General features: G+C 43.0%; 1 protein-coding gene across 4 annotated transcripts in view; it reads left to right on the forward strand.

Moving 5' to 3' along the window:
• The window catches only part of NEK1 (NIMA related kinase 1), a 109,315-nt gene that overhangs the window by 53,727 nt on the left and 36,554 nt on the right, over positions 1-19,034 (forward strand). For 3 of the 4 annotated variants that reach the window (XM_081332622.1, XM_081332624.1, XM_081332621.1), the window contains 6 exons: positions 2,201-2,278; positions 6,430-6,525; positions 7,609-7,752; positions 7,902-7,964; positions 8,594-8,822; positions 18,822-18,974. In XM_081332622.1, the coding sequence (XP_081188748.1) occupies positions 2,201-2,278; positions 6,430-6,525; positions 7,609-7,752; positions 7,902-7,964; positions 8,594-8,822; positions 18,822-18,974 (763 nt within the window). The remainder of the gene's footprint in view (positions 1-2,200; positions 2,279-6,429; positions 6,526-7,608; positions 7,753-7,901; positions 7,965-8,593; positions 8,823-18,821; positions 18,975-19,034) is intronic. The other variant, XM_081332623.1, reaches the window with a different exon arrangement.

A 19,034-nucleotide genomic window follows, 5' to 3' on the forward strand; every position in this document is an offset into this window, starting at 1 on the left:
TACATATAAACTCTCTTTCTACACGGTGAAAAACTTTTAATGATACTGTAGAAAATTTTTTAGTTGCTTTCTGGTTCAATAATAGTTTTACATTGGTTCACTGTGCATATGCATAGATAAGATTTCATATCTGGACAATTAGCTTTAATCAAAAATAGATTGTTTTGTGTTTGAGTGAATCTAGCAGTTGAGAGATTCCAACAGCTAAGTGAAAAAATGTCAGCCTGGATATGCATACAGCTAAATTACTAATTTGGTAATCGATAGAAGCTGCTAGCAAAATGAATATCAATCAGTGCAAGTAACAATAGTTTAATATTGCCGGCCTGCTACATAAACTATGTTTTATTTCATTCAGAACTGGAAATATAATCCAAATACTGTATCCCTGAATTATCTTACAGAGAGGTCACTATTGCAGTTATTATGCAGTAGTTTGGAAATCTGTGAGTAGGATGTCAATATTTGACCTGCCATTTCCCTTGTCTATATAATCTGGTTTGGGGATATTTTTATTTTTAGACATTTCTATCCAGAGTGGTTCCATGCCATATAAGATATGTTTTATTATACCGTAGTTTCCGGCGTATAAGACTACTTTTTAACCCATGAAAATCTTCTCAAAAGTCAGGGGTTGTCTTATACTCCCGGTGCTGAAAATTTAGGGACAGGGCTGGCTGGAAAACCTGGAGTGGATCTCCAATTTAGTCTGCGCAGGGAAAGCGGGACCAATTGGAGAAGAAGCTGAAGTCTGTGATTTTTTACAGGCTGGGGTCTGGGCATCTTTTCTTCTAAAGTTGAAGACCAGCTGTAGTATATCCCAACTTGAAAGGCAGGTGGGGAAGGCAGCAGCCAGAGCAGCGGCTTAGCTCTAAGGACACATTTGACTCAGGAACTGGGCGGGCTGGCTGGAAAACCTGGAGCCGATCTCCCATTTGGTCTTTTTTTTTTAATCCCATTTATATCCTGCCCTTCTCCGAAGACTCAGGGTGGCTTACAATTTGAAGCACAAATCAATGTGCTTAGCAATAGCCTTCATTCTGTGTATATGCCTGTTTATTAGGGCTTTCACCCCCCCCCAAGCAGCATTATTACAAAGTCAGCTTATTGCCCCCAACAATCTGGGTCCTCATTTTACCTACCTTGGAAGGATGGAAAGCTGAGTCAACCTTGAGCCTGGTGGGATGCGAACCTGCACTAATTGCAGGCAGCTTGTGTTACTTAAGGCTCTGCGCAGGGAAAGCTTTAGAGTGAATTAGGAAAAGTGAAAAAGTGAATTAGGAAAATAGGGAATGGTTGCTGGAATCAGGGGCTGCCACAAAGAAGAGGGAGTCAAGCTATTCTCCAAAGCACCTGAAAGCAGGACAAGAAGTAATGGATGGAAACTAATCAAGGAGAGAAGCAACCTAGAACTAAGGAGAAACTTCCTGACAGTTAGAACAATTAACCAGTGGAACAACCTGCCTCCAGAGGTGGTGAATGCTCCAACACTGGAAGTTTTTAAGAAGAGACTGGACAGCCATTTCTCTGAAATGGTATAGGGTTTCCTGCCTTAGCAGGGGGTTGGACTAGATGACCTCCAAGGTCCCCTCCAACTTCTTCTTCTTCTTCTTCTTCTTCTTCTTCTTCTTCTTCTTCTTCTTCTTCTTCTTCTTCTTCTTCTTCTTCTTCTTCTTCTTATTATTATTATTATTATTATTATTATTATTATTATTATTATTATTATTATTATTATTATTATTATTATTATTATTATTATAGTTTAATCCACTTGCACTGTTTTATGTTTACATGTTTGATGACAAACAGCCTTATGTTTATAAGTGGTAGTTTTCCTACTAAGCACCTGCATGTCATAAGCATTTTAATTAAAATTACCATATTAAAATCAAATCTGATTTTAATTTTTATTTGGTGTGCGTTGGAAGAGGGGTAGTCTTATACGGTGAGTATAGCCCAAACCCTATAATTTAACAGGAAATGTAGGGGGTCGTCTTATACGCCCAGTCGTCTTATACGCCGGAAAATACGGTAACCAAAAAAAGTTCTGGTCTCTTTAAATAAAGGCATTTCTCTCTTTATTAAAATAGAAAGAATCTTACTTTGAGTTTGAAATGTAGTTCAGTTATATTGTTGTTTTTCTGTAGTTACAATCAGCATTAAAAAAATTGATACATTTTTTTAAAAAACAATTTTTCAGAATGAAAACAGTGGTTCTTCTGTCCATGAAATAAATGAAGAAACAGAATTAAGGCGTAAAAAAATTGAAGCACTAAAGGTAATAGTGAAAAATAAAGGAGAAAAATAGCTAAATTGAAATGGTAGGATGCAGTTATCATATGGATTTTGCAAGTAGGAATGATAAGTGCATATTAATAATTTCCAAAAAAGAAAATGGTCAGAGCCCTTAGATTATTAGTAAAATACAGGTAGTTCTCAACTTATGACTGTAATTGAGCCTGGAATTATCATCATAAGTAATGATGGTCAGTAGTAATGGCAAACATTAACTACCCTGACATCAACTGGGATACAAACTCTGTATGTTGGAGATTAAACAGGATCCTGACCAACCTAACTGAGAACTTTTATCATCCAAAAGGTAGAGAAGGGAACTAGAGGGACAGCTATACTGGAGCTAATTATTACTAACAAATGATAGTGGGAGTTGAAATTGCAGGAACCTTGGGGGAGAGTGACTATGTCATATTAGAATTTAACATAACACAGACACAAGTAATAGAACATAATCAAACCAGTGTCTTAGACTTTAAAAGAGCTGATTTCAGCAAACTTAGAGCTTTGGAAGGATACCATGGAAGAAAAACTTAAAGGGAAAAACAACTCATGAAGCTTGGGAAACTCTGAAAAATATAATTATAAAAGCCGAGTCCAGCACAATACCAATGAAAAAGAAAAAAATCCAAGAAGAAACCAGCATGGTTGTACAAAGAACTCTGATAAACTGAACGACAAAAAGGACAAGTATAAGATAAGATAACCTTTATTGTCATTTTTTTACTGTGAGCACTGTGGCCCACATTAAAAATGGACTTCTGTTGCCTGTTTTCAAAAGAAAGTATATATCTACATACTCATACACAACATACCTATGCCCATATATATATTACATACAAATATTAATCATTGTCCATTTTGAACACATAGTAAAAAGAGGAAACTTGAGAGTGGAAAAAAGTGGAAAGAGGGACACATAACTAAGGCAGAATACTAGCATATAGCAATAGCAATATATCTCCACCTCTGGTGACCCAAATGATGCTATGGCTGCCCTCTTGTGGTGCCTGGAGGCTGTGGGGGCCTGGATGGTGGACAACAGGCTTTGGGTGAACCCTGGCAAGACTGAGTAGCTTTGGTGCATGGAGCTCCAAGATCTAGGACTTTAATTCTGGATGGGGTTGCACTACCCCAGACAGAACCTGTCCACAACTTGGGGGTTTTCCTGGACTTTTGACTCCTGTTCGAAGAGCAGGTGGCAGTTGCAGCTAGGAGAACCTTTGCACATTTTCATTTTTTGCACCAGTTGCAACCTTTCCTGAGTCAGGAGTCTCTGCGCTCAGTTATTCGAGTCCTAGTCATCTCATGTTTGGACTGTTGCAATGAACTCTATATGGGGCTACCCTTAAAGAGCACTGAGAAGATACAGCTGGTGCAGAGTGTAGCAGCGTGGGCAGTGTTGGGGCCCCTATAGTGGCCCATGTTACACCATTTCTTTGCAAGCTGCACTGGTTGCCAGTCTGTATTGTACAGGACCTTTACAGTCCCGTATGGCATGGCTACTTGAAGAACTGTCTCACCTGAATGGGACTGGCCCACACCAGCAGAGGGGCCATGCTGCAGATCCTATCAACCAAGGAATTTCAGCTAGCAAGCTCCAAGAAAAGAGCCTTCTTTGCCATGGCTCCTGCCCTCTGGAATATTCTACCCCATGAGGTGAGGTTGGCTCTCACCCTCCCATCATTTCAAAAGAGCCTCAAGACTTGACTCTGTAAGATGGCTTGGGTACCCAACAAGGGACTTCATACTGGAGGTGGTTGATTAATTAAAACCTAATCCTATCTCCCCAACCCTTGTGTGTCCAGCTCCCACCTTTCTGATCTGGTTTTAACGGTTTATAATTGTGAATGATTTTATCTGTTGTGCGTCCTGTCTATTTTAAAGTCTTCTTTAATGTTTTATGCTGTAACCCACTCAGAGTCATTGGATATGAGATGGGCGGCAAATAAATTTTCTAAATAACTATAAATAAATAGAATGGGATGCTGCAAACCAGCATAAATGTGAACTGGTTACCAAACATCCAAAATTCAATTGCATGACCTCAGAGGTAGGGGGTGGGAGTAACCATCAGAACTCCAGAACTGGGTCTTAAGTAGTTTTAAGGAGATTCGTGACAACTTTGAATTGGCGCTAGATGAAAACTGTTATATCAGACAAAAATATTCTAGTATTTGCTCAGCACTGTCATAAAATCTATACATGGGATAATTAAAGAGACTCCAGTTGAGAATGTGCATACTTATAATAACGCAATAGTACCTAGTCTATTGTTCCATGCCTCTTTATCATGGAGTCTGTATCTTGCTACTGGGCTAGTGTTGCTCAGTGTACCTTCACATTCCTGCAGTCAGTAACATTTTCTTAGCTTAGCCCAGAGTTCCCCAACCTTTCTGGCTTGAACTGGAAGGAAAGGGAGCAGCAGGGAAATGTGCATGTGCGCAGCCCCGCACGCATATGCGCAAATGGGTGAGTGCATGACAGCAGGGCTAGTGCACACACATGAACAAGTGGGCCACTTGCACCCATGGCATGTGTGTTGGCGCCTGTGAGCATGCACAAATGGGCCATGTGCACCCACAGCACACGTGCTGGCACCCGCAGGCATGCACAAATGGGCCACATGTGCCCGTGTGACACTGGCAATACTAGCGTCCCCAGGCATGTGCACATGGGGCCGCTACCGCAAGTGTGGCGGGGCTCATCAGCTATTCCCTGGGCCAGTGGCGAAAAGGCTGCGGCCCACTATTAGGCCGCTTACCCTAAGTTGGGGACCCCTGGCTTAGCCTATACCTCAATTTCTTTATGTTGCCAGTAATCCTCAACTTACTCATTTAGTGGACCAAGTGGCAAACAGGCTGCAGCCCAGTATTAGGCTCCCTACCATAAGTTTCAACCAGTCAGATCACTGTCACAATTGCAGTCATGTGATATTTGGTTTACAAAAATGTAAAATCAGGCATGACTCACTTAATGACTGCCTCACCATTTGCAATCTTCAGAGTCGGCTTCTAACAAACAAAGTCAGTAGATGAAATTGGCTTTGCTTACTGACTGGCAAAAATCAAATTTACAAAATTGTATAATCAGGCATGACTCAATGACTGCCTCACAATTGTCATAAATCAAGAACTATGTGTCCTCAAATCTGCTCTCTTACCAAGTTCTTGAACGTGTTTGAACTAAGTTTATTTGAGCCATTGTTGGAGCCCCAAAATATATTAAAATGCCATATTATATTTGAATATCAGTTTGGTTCCTATTCATCATTTTTTCATTAAAATTATTTTTCTTCCCTGTAGGTTGGTTTCTTTTGTCTTTAAGGATTGCTTTAAACCAACGTAACTTAAAGTTCTTTGGTTTTCTCAGTGGAGTGCCTCTGCTTTTAAGGCTATGGAAATGTTAGAAATGCTGTCAAGTAATAGATCTGGGAAATTAATCTTCTAACCAATCTAACCCTAAGGTCTATTCTTACAATTTGAGTAATTCAGGGTTAGGGCCAGCCTCCTCTGTATCATCCATTGTAACAATGAAATTTTGTAGAGTGACTGGCACAAAAAGAGTTTATTATGAAGAAAGAACATGGTCTGTATTTATCCATTTATCGTATATTTGAAATGTGTCAGATACAAGTGTTTAGTTTTTTCGTTCAACATCAATTTCTAATAAAGATGCATCTGTAGTATTAACCAGCAGGGCACAAAGCTAACAACAGTTCTTCAACAACTGTATTTACACATTTGCACATTCTCTAACCTGTACATACAATACTTTGTTGTTAAAAGTATACCGTCTGTATCAGAAATGCTGTCTGCAAAGTAAATATACACCAGAACTAGATTTATTTTATGAGGCCTAAACTCTATGGGTGAATAGTTAAGACAAGACTGACACCTTGAAAGCAACATCTCTTAATATGCATATTACAAACTGAGGTGTAATGATATGCCCTGGGGATCTAATAGGATCTTATAGGTTAAAATTCAGTGCAAAAATATTTTTAAAAACTGTTATAACTATCAAATAATATATAGAAAATCATATTCTTGGAAATGAAGTTGGTGATTAATTTCCATAGAATTAGGAATAGGGTTTCTTAGTTTAAAAAATTACTTTTTGATCACATTCAAGGCACAAGCAAATGCCCGGGCTGCAGTCCTGAAAGAGCAGTTAGAACGAAAGAGAAAAGACGCATATGAAAGAGAGAGGAAAGCTTGGGAAGAGCATGTAAGAAATGTTAACTTATTGGATGCTTTCTATGTGCTTGCAATTTTTCTTTGAAGTTTTAAACTATGTGTTGTCTTGTAGTGCACTAAGTATTCGTAAATAGTACTATGCTACTTAAAACTTAGATATTTTTCTTTTTGGTCACTGTATCTTCTTGGACAAAAAAATGTCTTAGGGAGCATCCTGTCCTTGAACAAGGCATAACTGAAACATTCCTCCTAAGCACTACTGCTTTTTTGCCTTTATTCCTCTCTTGTTTTATTTCATAATCATCTCAGTGAGTTGCCCTTTAAGCCTCTCTGAGATACATTTCAGATGCTATTCAGATCATTGAATTGATTGTGTTCAGATGACAGGGTGGAATAAATAGAGCTGGAAGGGACCTTGGAGGTCCTCTAGTCCAGAGGTCTCCAACCTTTTGGGCACCAGGCACTGGTTCCATGAAGAGAGGTTTTTCTGCAGACCAGAGGGTGCGTGGTTTTGTGTGCATCTCATGCATGGGGCTCTGCTTGTTTGTGCGGCCCGTTGCTGGCATGCTGTGTTCCAGTACTAGTCCACAGACCGGGGGTTGGGGACCCCTGCTCTAGTCCAGTCCCCTGCTCACGCAGGAGAACCTATACCTATATCCTATACCCAAGACCCATAAATGTTTGGTTTAATTTCTGTAATAATCCCCTGTCCTTTTCCCAAGTACTTGAATGTGCAGAAAATGTAGAGGAAAGGGAAGTTTTTTTTGTTTTTCTACTAGATAAAGAGGCATGAAAAAGAAGTTGTTTCTAGGCAACAATAAACTCTTAATTTCTATGTGGTCTAATTACAACAAAATGTTTTACCTTCATAACTCAGTTTTCAGTAGCAGAGTGATTTTAACTATCACTCTTCCTAATTATAGAAATGAGTAGAACTAAAAAATGTAAAAGTATTTTAGTATTTTAATTATAAAAATGAAAATCAGTAATATTTGGAAAAAATATGAAGCTGTTCATTGAAGAAGAAATGAAAATGTTTCTATATTTATATTTTTGTGTTATAGTTGATTTTTCCTTATTGTAGTATGTGTGTGTGTATGAATTTTAATTACAGCTGGTGTCCAAAGGGATAAAAACTCCAATGGGAGCTTCAGAATTAAGTCCTACGCATACTAAGCAGGAGGAAAGTTCTACTAGACTAAAGCTCAATTCACCACAAATCATCACAATGACATCAGCTTTGAAGGAAGTGGGTGTAGTAAGTAATATCATTATTTGCAAATAATAAGATTAGAGTTTTGGATAAAAAATTTCTGCCACTACCCCACAATGAAATGACAAACATTATCTTTTCCAGTCTCATAGCTATCAATGTATTTGACATATATTTTCAATCTGAATTTGTAGGATGAAAATGCAGTACTTGTCCAGGAAGGTTTAGGGGATATTAAACCTGATGTTTCTATACATGTAAGTTTAATTATATGGACTTTGTTTTGTTCTTACACTTCAATGTTTTTTTTATAAATTCACTTTGTTATATAAAATCTCTAATAAAAGGTTTGCTTGTATCACAAACCATTCTTAAATCTAACATTCTTAACATTCTAAATAGTTTTTTTAATATTCTTGTAATTTCTTTTTACAATGTAGCAACATTTCATTTAGTTTCCATCTAAAGAACTAGATGCTATTTTATATACCAAATGTACAGGGTTATGATATGAAAAAGTATTTCATAATATCACTTCTTTAGAATCCTTAGCAGCCAGGTTCTTTGAAATCCAACTCATGTCTATTTTTTAAAAAAGTATCCAAGTCTTTCAGAAAAGTAGGTATACTCTCTAACTTGAATTGCCATTTTTCTGTCTTCATATATCAACTAGCTCTACATTGTCTATCAAATAAAAAAAGGTAATTTAACTTCAGCTATTTTAATATTTTTCTCAGGCTGCCAATTCTGGGGATATCACTTCATTGCAATCCCCCATCAAACATCAGAAACGTATTTTGTAAATAACGTATGGGAGAGATTAACAATATTTTGTCCTCTTTGGGGCAAGGTTTATTTTTTTTGTAAACATTTTTCTGGTTTTTAGAACAAACGAGAAATACTTCGAAGGCTGAATCAAAATCTTAAAGCACATAAAGATAAAGAGAAAAGGGAGCCTGAAGACATCTCTGAAATCCCTGTGGCTGGCGAGAATCATCACCAACAAGTAGTAATATGTCCAGTTACAGCTGATCGCAAGAAATGGGAAACAGGAGCACAGTTTGTGATTCCACTAGCACAACTAACAATGGAAGAATCTTTCTCTCGAACAGAAGGTAAATTGCCTTGGTTTTCGAATTGCTTTTGTAGTAAGATGTAGATATTTATCCTACTATGTAACCTAATAATACTTAACATAGATTGTGTATATTTCACCAGATGTATTATGCAAATTGCAATCCATAATAAATCAGACGTGTTGCAGTATTCAACCGTGAATCTTCCTACCACTCAAATAAGGCAAAGACATGATCCAATTTTTTTGCCTTAGTCTAGGGCTCTTTTCATCCTGTTCATTTTTAAAAAACTTTGTAAAATTAAGTAAGCATTATTTACATTTTTATTTAGACTATTAATGGTTCTATTAACTTAATCTCATTATTTTTCTTTACCCTAGTTTCCTATTTTTTCTAGAGCTCTATTCCAACTTTCTCTCATTTTGTAGCTTGCTGTATGACATTATTAAGAATATAACCTAGTTTTCAAAACAAAAAAGTAAGAACAGTCAACAGTGTGTTGTTAGAGCATCTAGAGAAACCTGTACATACTCATGAATCATACCATCTGATAGTGATCTATAATTGTAATAAATTTTAAGTAACTAGTTAAATCACCTGTTTCCTCACTTAATATAAGGGTTTGCCTCAACTAGATCTCCCAAGAAACGGACATTGTTTCAAAAGGAACTTTTATTGAGAATTAATGATAGCAATACAGCAAAACAAGATCTAAAGAATTTACGCTTGAAAGGTTACATCATAAAGCTCATTTGGGTGTCCTCCCCCCAGTGTCCAACTGTGGTTGAAATCCAGCCAATCCATAGGTGCTAGGTTGTTTTGAGAACCTAGTGATTTAGTGCCCATCTCAAGGTCTCTCTCCCTATTGTTTCCCAAAGGTCCCAGGCTCCGTTGTCTGGAGATAAGGCAGATGTTTTCAGGCCACATTCCTTTCTCATGAAAGGAGGACATTTTAAAGAGGACAGAGCAGAGTCAGACATATACATTCCCCAGCAAACAGCCCCCCTCCCACCAAAATGGGAGATCCCCCAAAAGTAATACACAGGCAAAGCAATAATATGCAGGGAAATACATTGAAGAAATCTGACATACACCCCCCTAATAGAACGACAAATCCACCTGCAAAACAAAAATAGGGAAGGAAAAAGAGAAAAAAACTAACACATCAATCAGGTTTATCAGGGTAGTGTGCATGAAGGTGCTTGAGCAACCTAGGGGCTCTAACATGTTCCTTATAAACCCACTCATTCTCTGAATCAGGAAGATCTTGCCAGGCAACTAAATAGTGAGTAGAACCATGATGCTTGCAAGAGTCTAAAATGTACTTGATCTCAAAATGCTGCTCACCCTCCACCATAATTGGTGGAGGAGGAGGAACAGTGGCAGGCCTTAACGGAGACGTGACCTCGGGTTTCAGCAGACTGCAGTAGAACATCAGATGGATTTGTTGTAAACTCTTAAGGTATTCTAAGTCCACTATGAGAGGGTTTATAATCCGCTTAATTGGGAAAGGGCTAATATACTTTGGTCCAAACTTTTTGGATGGTTGCAAAAACCTGGTGGAAAGGTAAACTCAGAAAGGCTTTGGCTCCATACGTTTTTTATCTGCATGAGCCTTATTTGCCGCCCTGGCTTCATCTAGAACTTTCCTAACAAATGTTTTGCAACTGATGAACCCATTCCTTAAGGGAGGGAATGTCAGGTTTGTTAGCAGGCAATTCAGGCAAAGGGATGAAAGTCTGTCCATTAGCCATTTGGAAAGGAGTGAAACTGGTACTGGAGTGCACCACATTATTATAGGCCACTTCAGCAAACAGTAACAGATCAGTCCAATTATCTTGTTGATAATTGATAAAGCAAGGTATTGTTCCAGAACAGAGTTCGTTTGTTCTGTCCCCCCCCATTCCTTTGAGGATGATGACTAAATGACAGACCCTGACCCAAACCCAGAAGGCCCAGAAAGACTTTCTAAAACTTGGAGGTGAATTAGATGCCCCTGTCTGATACTATGTGCTGTGGGGTGCCATGCAATAAATATGCTGAACAACCAATTTTTTTGCAGTTGGAATCTTTTGACACAGGATAAAATGGACCTGTTTGGAGAATAAATCAGTAACAACCCAAATGACAGTGTTTACCACACTTTCAGATAGCTCCACAATAAAGTCCATAGAGATCTCTCTCCAGGGTGCTGAAGGGCTCAATACTGGCTGTAGGAGTCCAGGCGTTTTTCCTTGCCTCCGTTTAATTTTTAATTTAATTTAATAATATTTCTATACCGCCCTTCTCCCGAAGGACTCAGGGCGGTGAACAGGGCAAGAATAAAAATACAGGATTACAAAAGTTAAAAAATAATTAAATACATGCCCATACTAAAAACAATTAATACATCTTAAAACCCCAATAAAATAACAATAACAACCCCCCCAGTTCCCCATCAGGCCAGGCCAGCTTGTTCAAAAAAGTATGTTTTTAGCTCGCGGCGAAAGGAGCTAAGATCGGGCGCCGTCCGGAGCTCAACCGGTAGCTGATTCCATAGCTCCGGGGCACCCACAGAGAAGGATCTCCCCCTGGGGGCCACCAATCGACATTCTCTGACCGGTGGCACCCTGAGGAGGCCCTCTCTGTGGGAACGCACAGGGCGGAGGGAAGTTGATGCCGGCAGCAGGTGTTCCCTAAGGTACTCCGGACCCATGCCATGTAGGACTTTGAACACCATTACTAGTACCTTGAATCTCACCCGGAAGACAACTGGTAACCAATGCAGCTCACGGAGCAGAGGTGTAACATGGGAGTATCGGGAGACTCCCAACACAACTCTCGCGGCTGCATTCTGTACCAGTTGGAGCCTCCGGGTGGTCCTCAAGGGCAGCCCCATGTAGAGAGCGTTGCAGTAGTCTAGTCGGGAGGTCACGAGCGCGTGAGTGACCGTGCATAGATCATCCCGGCTTAGATAGGGCCGCAACTGGCGCACCAGGCGAACCTGGGCGAAAGCCCCCCTAGTCACAGCCCCTATGTGATCTTCCAAGGTAAGCCGTGAATCTAGGAGGACTCCCAAGTTGCGAGCCCTATCTACGGGGGGTAATAGTTCACCCCCCATAGAAAGAGGTGGAATATCCGAATAGACCCGGGATGAAGGTATGCAAAGCCACTCAGTCTTGTCGGGGTTGAGTTGAAGTCTGTTCCTCCCCATCCAGACCCGAACCGCCTCCAGGCAACGGGACATCACGTTGAGGGCATCACTGGGGTGGTTTGGGGTCGAAAGGAAAAGCTGGGTATCATCAGCGTACTGATGATACCCAACTCCAAAACCACGAATGATCTCACCCAGCAGTTTCATATAGATGTTGAACAGGAGAGGCGAGAGGACCGATCCCTGAGGAACTCCACAAACGAGAGACCTCGCGGTCGACCTCTGCCCTCCTGTCAACACCGACTGCGAACGTCCCTGGAGATAGGAGGAGAACTACTGTAAAACCGTGCCTCCCACTCCCAATCCCCTGAGACGCCGCAGCAAGATACCATGGTCGATGGTATCGAAAGCCGCTGAGAGGTCTAATAGGACTAGAACAGAGGAATGTCCCCTGTCCCGAGCCCTCCAGAGATCATTCACCAGCGCGACCAATGCCGTCTCCGTGCTGTACCCGGGCCTGAAACCTGATTGGTACGGGTGTAGATAATCCGCTTCATCCAGGACCAGAGGGAGCTGATGCGCCACCACACTCTCAACAACCTTCGCAAGAAAGCGAAGGTTGGAGACGGGACGAAAGTTGTTCAATACAGCTGGGTCCAAGGCAGGCTTCTTGAGGAGAGGCCTCACCACCGCCTCTTTCAAGACGGCGGGGAAGCTACCCTCATTCAGAGAAGCCGATATAACTGCCTGGAACCAGCTGCGTGTCCTCTCCCGGGCTGCATAAACCAGCCAGGAAGGGCACGGGTCCAATAAACATGTGGTGGAGCTCAGCCTCCCCATGATCCTGTCCACTTCCTCCGGAGTCACAGAATCAAACTCCTCCCAGGTAATATCGACAAGACCGCCCGCGTCCTGATCGCCAGACTCTGCCCAGTCAGAGTCCAGACCGGTCCGAATCCGAGCGATTTTGTCCGACAGATGTTGGTTAAACTCCTCGGCACGACCCTGCAAGGGTTCTTCCCTCACCTCTTGATTCAGGAGGGAGCGAGTCACCCTAAACAGGGCGGCTGGGCGATTATCTGCGGATGCGATAAGGGTAGCGAAGTGGTTAGACCTCGCCTCCCTTATTACAGCGAGATAAGACCTAATATAGGCTCTTAGTCGCAATCGGTCGGATTCGGATCGGCTGGATCTCCAACCGCTCTCTAGGCCCCGTCTCCGACGCTTCATCTCCCGGAGCTCCGCGGAGAACCATGGAGCTCGACGGGATCTGCACCGGGTCAGGGGCCGCAAGGGTACAACTCGGTCAAGAGCCTCAGTGGCTGCCCTTTCCCAGGCTTCCACTAAGGCATCTGCCGAGCTGTGAGCAAGGGAGGCAGGTGGGGACCCCAGCGCCGCCTGGAACCTCTCGGGATCCATTAAGCGTCTGGGGTGGTACCATTTAATTGGTTCCACGCACCCACGGCGGGGGGTGGCAAAACGGAAGACCAGCCGCAGGAGATGATGATCGGTCCATGACAGGGGCATAACAATTGGGGAGCCCCCACCAAGATCATCTAACCACCGTCCAGATAAGAAAACTAGGTCAAGGGTGTGGCCTCCCTCATGAGTCGGTCCCGAAATTACTTGCGTCAGGTCCATGGCCGTCATGGAAGCCATGAACTCCCGAGCCAACTCAGATGATCCTCCCAGCGATGGTAGATTGAAGTCCCCCAAAACTATAAGTTTTGGGAACTCAATCACCAACCCAGAGAGGACATCGAGAAGCTCAGGCAGGGCTGCTGCTGTGTGACTAGGCGAAAGGTACACCAGCAGCAAGCCCAACTGCGCACCAGGGCCGCATCTCAAAAAGAGAGACTCACACCCGACTATCTGGGGAACGGTGGCCTCCCGCGGACACAAGGTCTCCCTCATAACAACAGCCACACCCCCGCCCCTACCCTGAGCCCGAGGCCTGTGTAGCACCCGGAAACCTGGTGGGCAAAGGTCAACCAGAGGAATCCCGCCCTCTGGGCCCAACCAAGTCTCCATGATGCAAGCCAGGACCGCCTGCTCACCCTCGACCAAGTCGCGGACGAGAGGAGCTTTATTAGCGACAGACCTGGCATTCAAGTACACCAGCCGGAGCTCAGGAGGCTGCATATCCTCACTCCTGGGACCTCGGGGCGGAGCCAGAGGGTCAGAGTGCCTCACCGCTTGTAAGCAGCGGAGAGGACTTCCCTGAGATCGATACGGCCCTCTGCTCCTACACCTGTTGCCATTCCCTAACGTCATGGGAATAGGTAATCCCACGACCAGCCCTGGGGCCCCAGAGGCAACCGACCCCCGCTCCTCCCCCCCCCCGCGATCTACCTTGGCACTGGCCTGAACAGAGGTTGTTGGACTGCCCCCCTTGTCCAAACAACCAAAAGGAGTACCCTCCCCCCTCCCTAACCCCCTAAAAAATTTAGAAAGAAAACTAACCAGGGGCCTCTTGTTGGGTTTCCGTCGAAGGCCCCTACCCGTGCCCAGCCATCTCTCAGGGTCCCAATAAATGGGCCCTTCCTCGAGATCATAAGCGGCTAGAAAGGCGGGTCGCACCCAGGAATTTTTTTCCCCCTGGTAGATAGTGGATGGAGAGGTTAAATTGGTTGAAATGCTGGGCCCAGCATACCTGTTTCGGAGACAATTCCCTGTTTTTTTACTGCTTCCAGATTCTTATGATCAGTCCAAACCTGGAAGGGGACTCCCTTCCAAAAAATGTCTCCAAGTAAGAAGGGCCCACCACACCACATAAGCTTCCTTCTCCCAAGCAGCCCATCACTGTTCTGTCTCAGTCAGTTTCTTGGATGTGTAAGCGCAGGGTTGCAACTGACTTTCCTGGTTTTTTTGAAGTAGTACCACCCCTAGAGCTACATTGCTGGAATCAGCATGAATTACAAATGGTTTCTCCAGGTCTGGGTGTTTCAACACCGGCTCCGCAGAAAAAAGTCTCTTACGCTTTTTGAATGCAGCTTGGCATTCTAAGTCCACTTTAATTGCTGGCTGGGCTTTGGCTTATTTTCTCCTTTCGTTTTCAGCAGCTTTATATTGGGGAGCAATAAAGTTTTCCCTTTCAACAAGTGAGGCAACATGTCCCTCATGAGGGGCAGGGGGTACACCTTTTCCATGGACACCGTGTTCAAGCATGTATAATCCACGCAGAGACAAAGAGACCCATCCTTTTTCTCTCAGAAAAGAACGGGCTACCACCCGGGGTCTGGCCAGTTGAATAAAACTTTGAGCAAAGTTTTTGTCGATCAACTTTTGTAGCTTATCTAACTCCCTGGGGGGAGGGGGGTATCATAGAATATAACTTTGGTTCTGGTAGCTTAGCTCCTGGAATGATCTCAATTGCACAGTCCATAGGTTGGTGAGGGGGGAGCTCATCCAAAGTCTTCTCACTGAAAACCTCAGCTAGATCACGGTATTCTCTTGGAATGCTCTGCAGCTCAGTGCTGATACCAACTCCCATTTTGAGCCCCCTACTTTACAAACACGCATGCCCTGAGAAGAAGTTCTCTTCTTTGGGAACTTCAATCGCCCCTCTCTCCAGTCAGTTAGGGGGATCCACTTCTTTAACCAGGTTAGCCCCAGTCCCAGTGGCCATTCCATGCCAGGAACCATGATGAAACCTAAAGTCTCTGAGTGGCTTCCCATGGTTAATCCCAGGGGCTTGTGACAAAGTTTGCCAGGATGCCCCCTGCCACTAACCCATTGAGCTGACAGAACACAATTGAGTCCTTGAGTCTTTTTAGGAGAACCCCCCAGTTTTACAACTAGGTTTGGGCTTATTAGGCATCGGGTGCACCCTGAGTCCAACAATGCAATGAGGGCCATGTTCCTGCCTGTGCCTGGGACTAATAGTTCTAAGAGCATGGCTAAGGGATTGATCAGCCTACTTATCAATGGGTTGTCATTGTAGTCGCTCTCCTGACATTCCTGACTCGTCAATCAGTGGGGTCAGAACTCTACCCTCCGCCTTTGGGGCTCAGGGGAGCTCCACAACCTTGATGGCTTTCAGGGCAGTGTTTTTCTAGCGTTAAGCAGGCTTGCTCAGCTTCCCCCTGGAATAGCAGTCCATTTTCTTGGCTGGAGCTTTGCTGTGGCATTCTACAGCACGATGACCTTCCTTGTCACACTTGAAGCAGGTGGTTGATTGTGGCTGGCTCATGGAGGGTCTGCTTGCTTCTCCCCGTCTTTCGGATTGACTTCATTTTCCCAGTTTACTGGGGCGGTTCTGGTTCCGAGTCTGGTCAATTTCTACTTTTCTGTCCAGGATGCACCAGTCATATAAGCATGCAGGTGCTTCATGGGCCACACAAGCGTTGTACAGGTTGTCGTTTAGTCCGTCCTGGAAGCAGCTTACCAGGATGTCTTCGGGCCAGTTGAGGCAGCGCACTAAGTCACAGAACTCCTCCATATATTCGGCTACTGGTAGATGCCTTTGTTTCACCATTTTTATGCAATCCTGGGCCTTCCGGTCTGCCAAGCAGTCTTCAAACTGGCACCTCAGTGTTGTCATTAACCGGTTAAATTTCCAGAGCTCGGTAGTGTCGCAGTTGTGTAGGGTCACCATTCATCTGGCAGCAGCCAGATGGTTAGGGTGATGACTCTAATCTTGGCTGCATCGTTGGGCAGGGTCGTCCCATACACTTGCATGTAGGTGAGAACGTGAGCCAGAAAGAACCCCAACTGTTGGGTGTCTCCATCAAACTTCACTCCCAGTGGAACCAATTTTGGCTTGTCTGGGGGAGTCCTATCCCTGGGGTGTCGTGGGGTCCGGGCTGTCCGGGGAGCTACGCTGCCTGGGTAGCTGCCACAGTCTCCATTGAGCCCGTCGCCCCCCCCCTGTCATCTCGTTAACTGCGGTTTCACTGTGCTCGACTTCCTCCTTTAATTGTTCCTCTGCTTCTGGTCACCCCTTTAGGTCCTCAAAAGCCTCCATCATGTACTGCATGGCTCGCTTCAGGATCCCCTCCATCTGGTTTGACTGCTTGTTCATCTCTTCATCATTGGAAAGCAGCTCTGTCTTTTTCTTCCAAGTCTTTTTCCAACCTCCAAGGGTGAAGGTTATCCTTTGGGCCCTTTCTTCCCAGTCCTCTTTCTTCCCGACACCAAGCAACCATCTCGGTTTTGTGGAGTCTTCCAGGGCAGTGGCTTCCTCTGGCCAACCTGAGGTGTCTTCTTCGGGACAGGCCTGGGTAGCCGTCTCACTCCAATCTTCAGTCCCAGTTTCTTCTGTTTCGCTGCCATGCAGAGGCATATCATGGACACACACACCCAGTAGGGCGGATGCCTCTCTGGGTTGGGCACTATTGCAGACCTTGCTTTATGTAAGGGTTTGCTTCAACTAGATCTCCCTAGAAAGCAGAACTCTTGAAACAGACATTGGAACTTTTGTTGAGAGTTAGTGATAGCAATAGAGCAAAGCCAGGTCTGAAAAATTTATGCTTGAAAGGTTACATCATAATGCCCATTCAAGACTCCTCCCTCCAGTGTCCAATCATCTGGTTGAAATCTGGCTGATCCATAGGTGCTAGGTTGTTTTGAGAACCTAGTGATTTAGTGCCCATCTCAAGGTCTCTCCCTTTCGTTTCCCAACGGTCCCAGGTTCTGTTGTCTGGAGATAAGGCAGATGTTTTCAGGCCACATTCCTTTCTCATGAAGGGAGAATGTTTCAAAGAGGACAGAGCAGAGCCAGGCAAATTCATTCCCCAGGCAAGCAGTCCCCCTCCCACCAGAATGGGAGATCCCCCAAAAGGAATACACAGGCAAAGCAGTAATATGCAAGCAAATACATTGAAGGCATATGACACTTGTATAGAACCAGCGATCTATCACAATTTGTCATGGCCAACTCACTGTGGGACAATTTGCCACGGTCAACTTGCCACAGGACAACTTGTTTCTGGACAAAAGTTACACTAATAACAAAGAAATGGTGGAAGAGAATCATTAAAGGATGCAAAAGGAGGGACAGAATGAAATGTAATTGACAGAAAAATAAAATTTTTATTTATTTTAAATAATTAAATAGAATTGTTAAATTGTTCTGGAGTGAGTTGTCCCATGGCAAGTTGCCTGTGGTGAGTTGTCTTGCAGCAAGTTGGCCACGGTGAATCGGCTATGGCAAGTTGGCTGTGGCGAGTTGGCCGCAACAAGTTGGTAGTTCTGGCCATTCCCAGAACCTGCTGTTCAATCTTTCTCTGTGCTTAATAATAATGGAGCTAAGAGAGAGGAGTTCAGTGTCATCCTTTAAGGCAAAGAATCTGGATCACTCTGCCTGAAAATAAGGTTGAATGGCTTGTTGCATCAAGCTAAAAAGCGTCTTCATAATACATGGTCAGTATTTCGTTTACTCTTTAAATTTTGTCCAGAGTCTCACTATTTTACATAGTGTTAGACTAATGCTGAGCATATAAATATTAATACTCTTCATTTTCAGTGTTGGAGGTTAGGTTTTGTCCCCTATAACATCTGTTCACTTTATTAGTATGTGTGAAAAGTAACATTTGTTAGGTCATTAAAATGTTTTCTTTCTCTTTTATCTTAAAAATGAAATAACAATTATTCTTAAGTTCTATAGAATATTTTGCCAGCTAATAGTCATCAATCTTTTTTAACAAAATTTGTTTCCATATCTATAATTCATATTAATTTATACTAAATAAAATTGATTTGATAAAAAAATATGTTAGAAATACATTTACAGGCCACCATACTCTCTCTCTTTACTCATTTTAAGGATCATGTAAAATTTAAAAATAATGCGGAGTTATTCAGGGATGGCTTTCTCAGCTTTCACTGAATGTACAAACAAAATATCTTCCTGTATACTGTTTTTAAAGCTACATTTTGGCTAACCTGTTAAATTTTTCCTACAGCACAAACATTTGGAGAAGTTATTAAGTTAGATGTTGCTGAACCCCAGCGAAAAGTTTGGGATAATAGTTCAATTGATTCTGTACTGAAGAAACTTGGGGAAGCTGAATTACAGCTTGAAACTGATCTGATGGATAACTTAAATATTACCGGTGGTAAGATTAAATTAAAGCTTTTATTTGGAGTTTTGAAATCCATACAAGGCTTATATTTTT

Source organism: Vipera berus, assembly GCF_964194415.1.
Source record: "Vipera berus genome assembly, chromosome: 7".
Classification (NCBI taxonomy): domain Eukaryota; kingdom Metazoa; phylum Chordata; class Lepidosauria; order Squamata; family Viperidae; genus Vipera; species Vipera berus.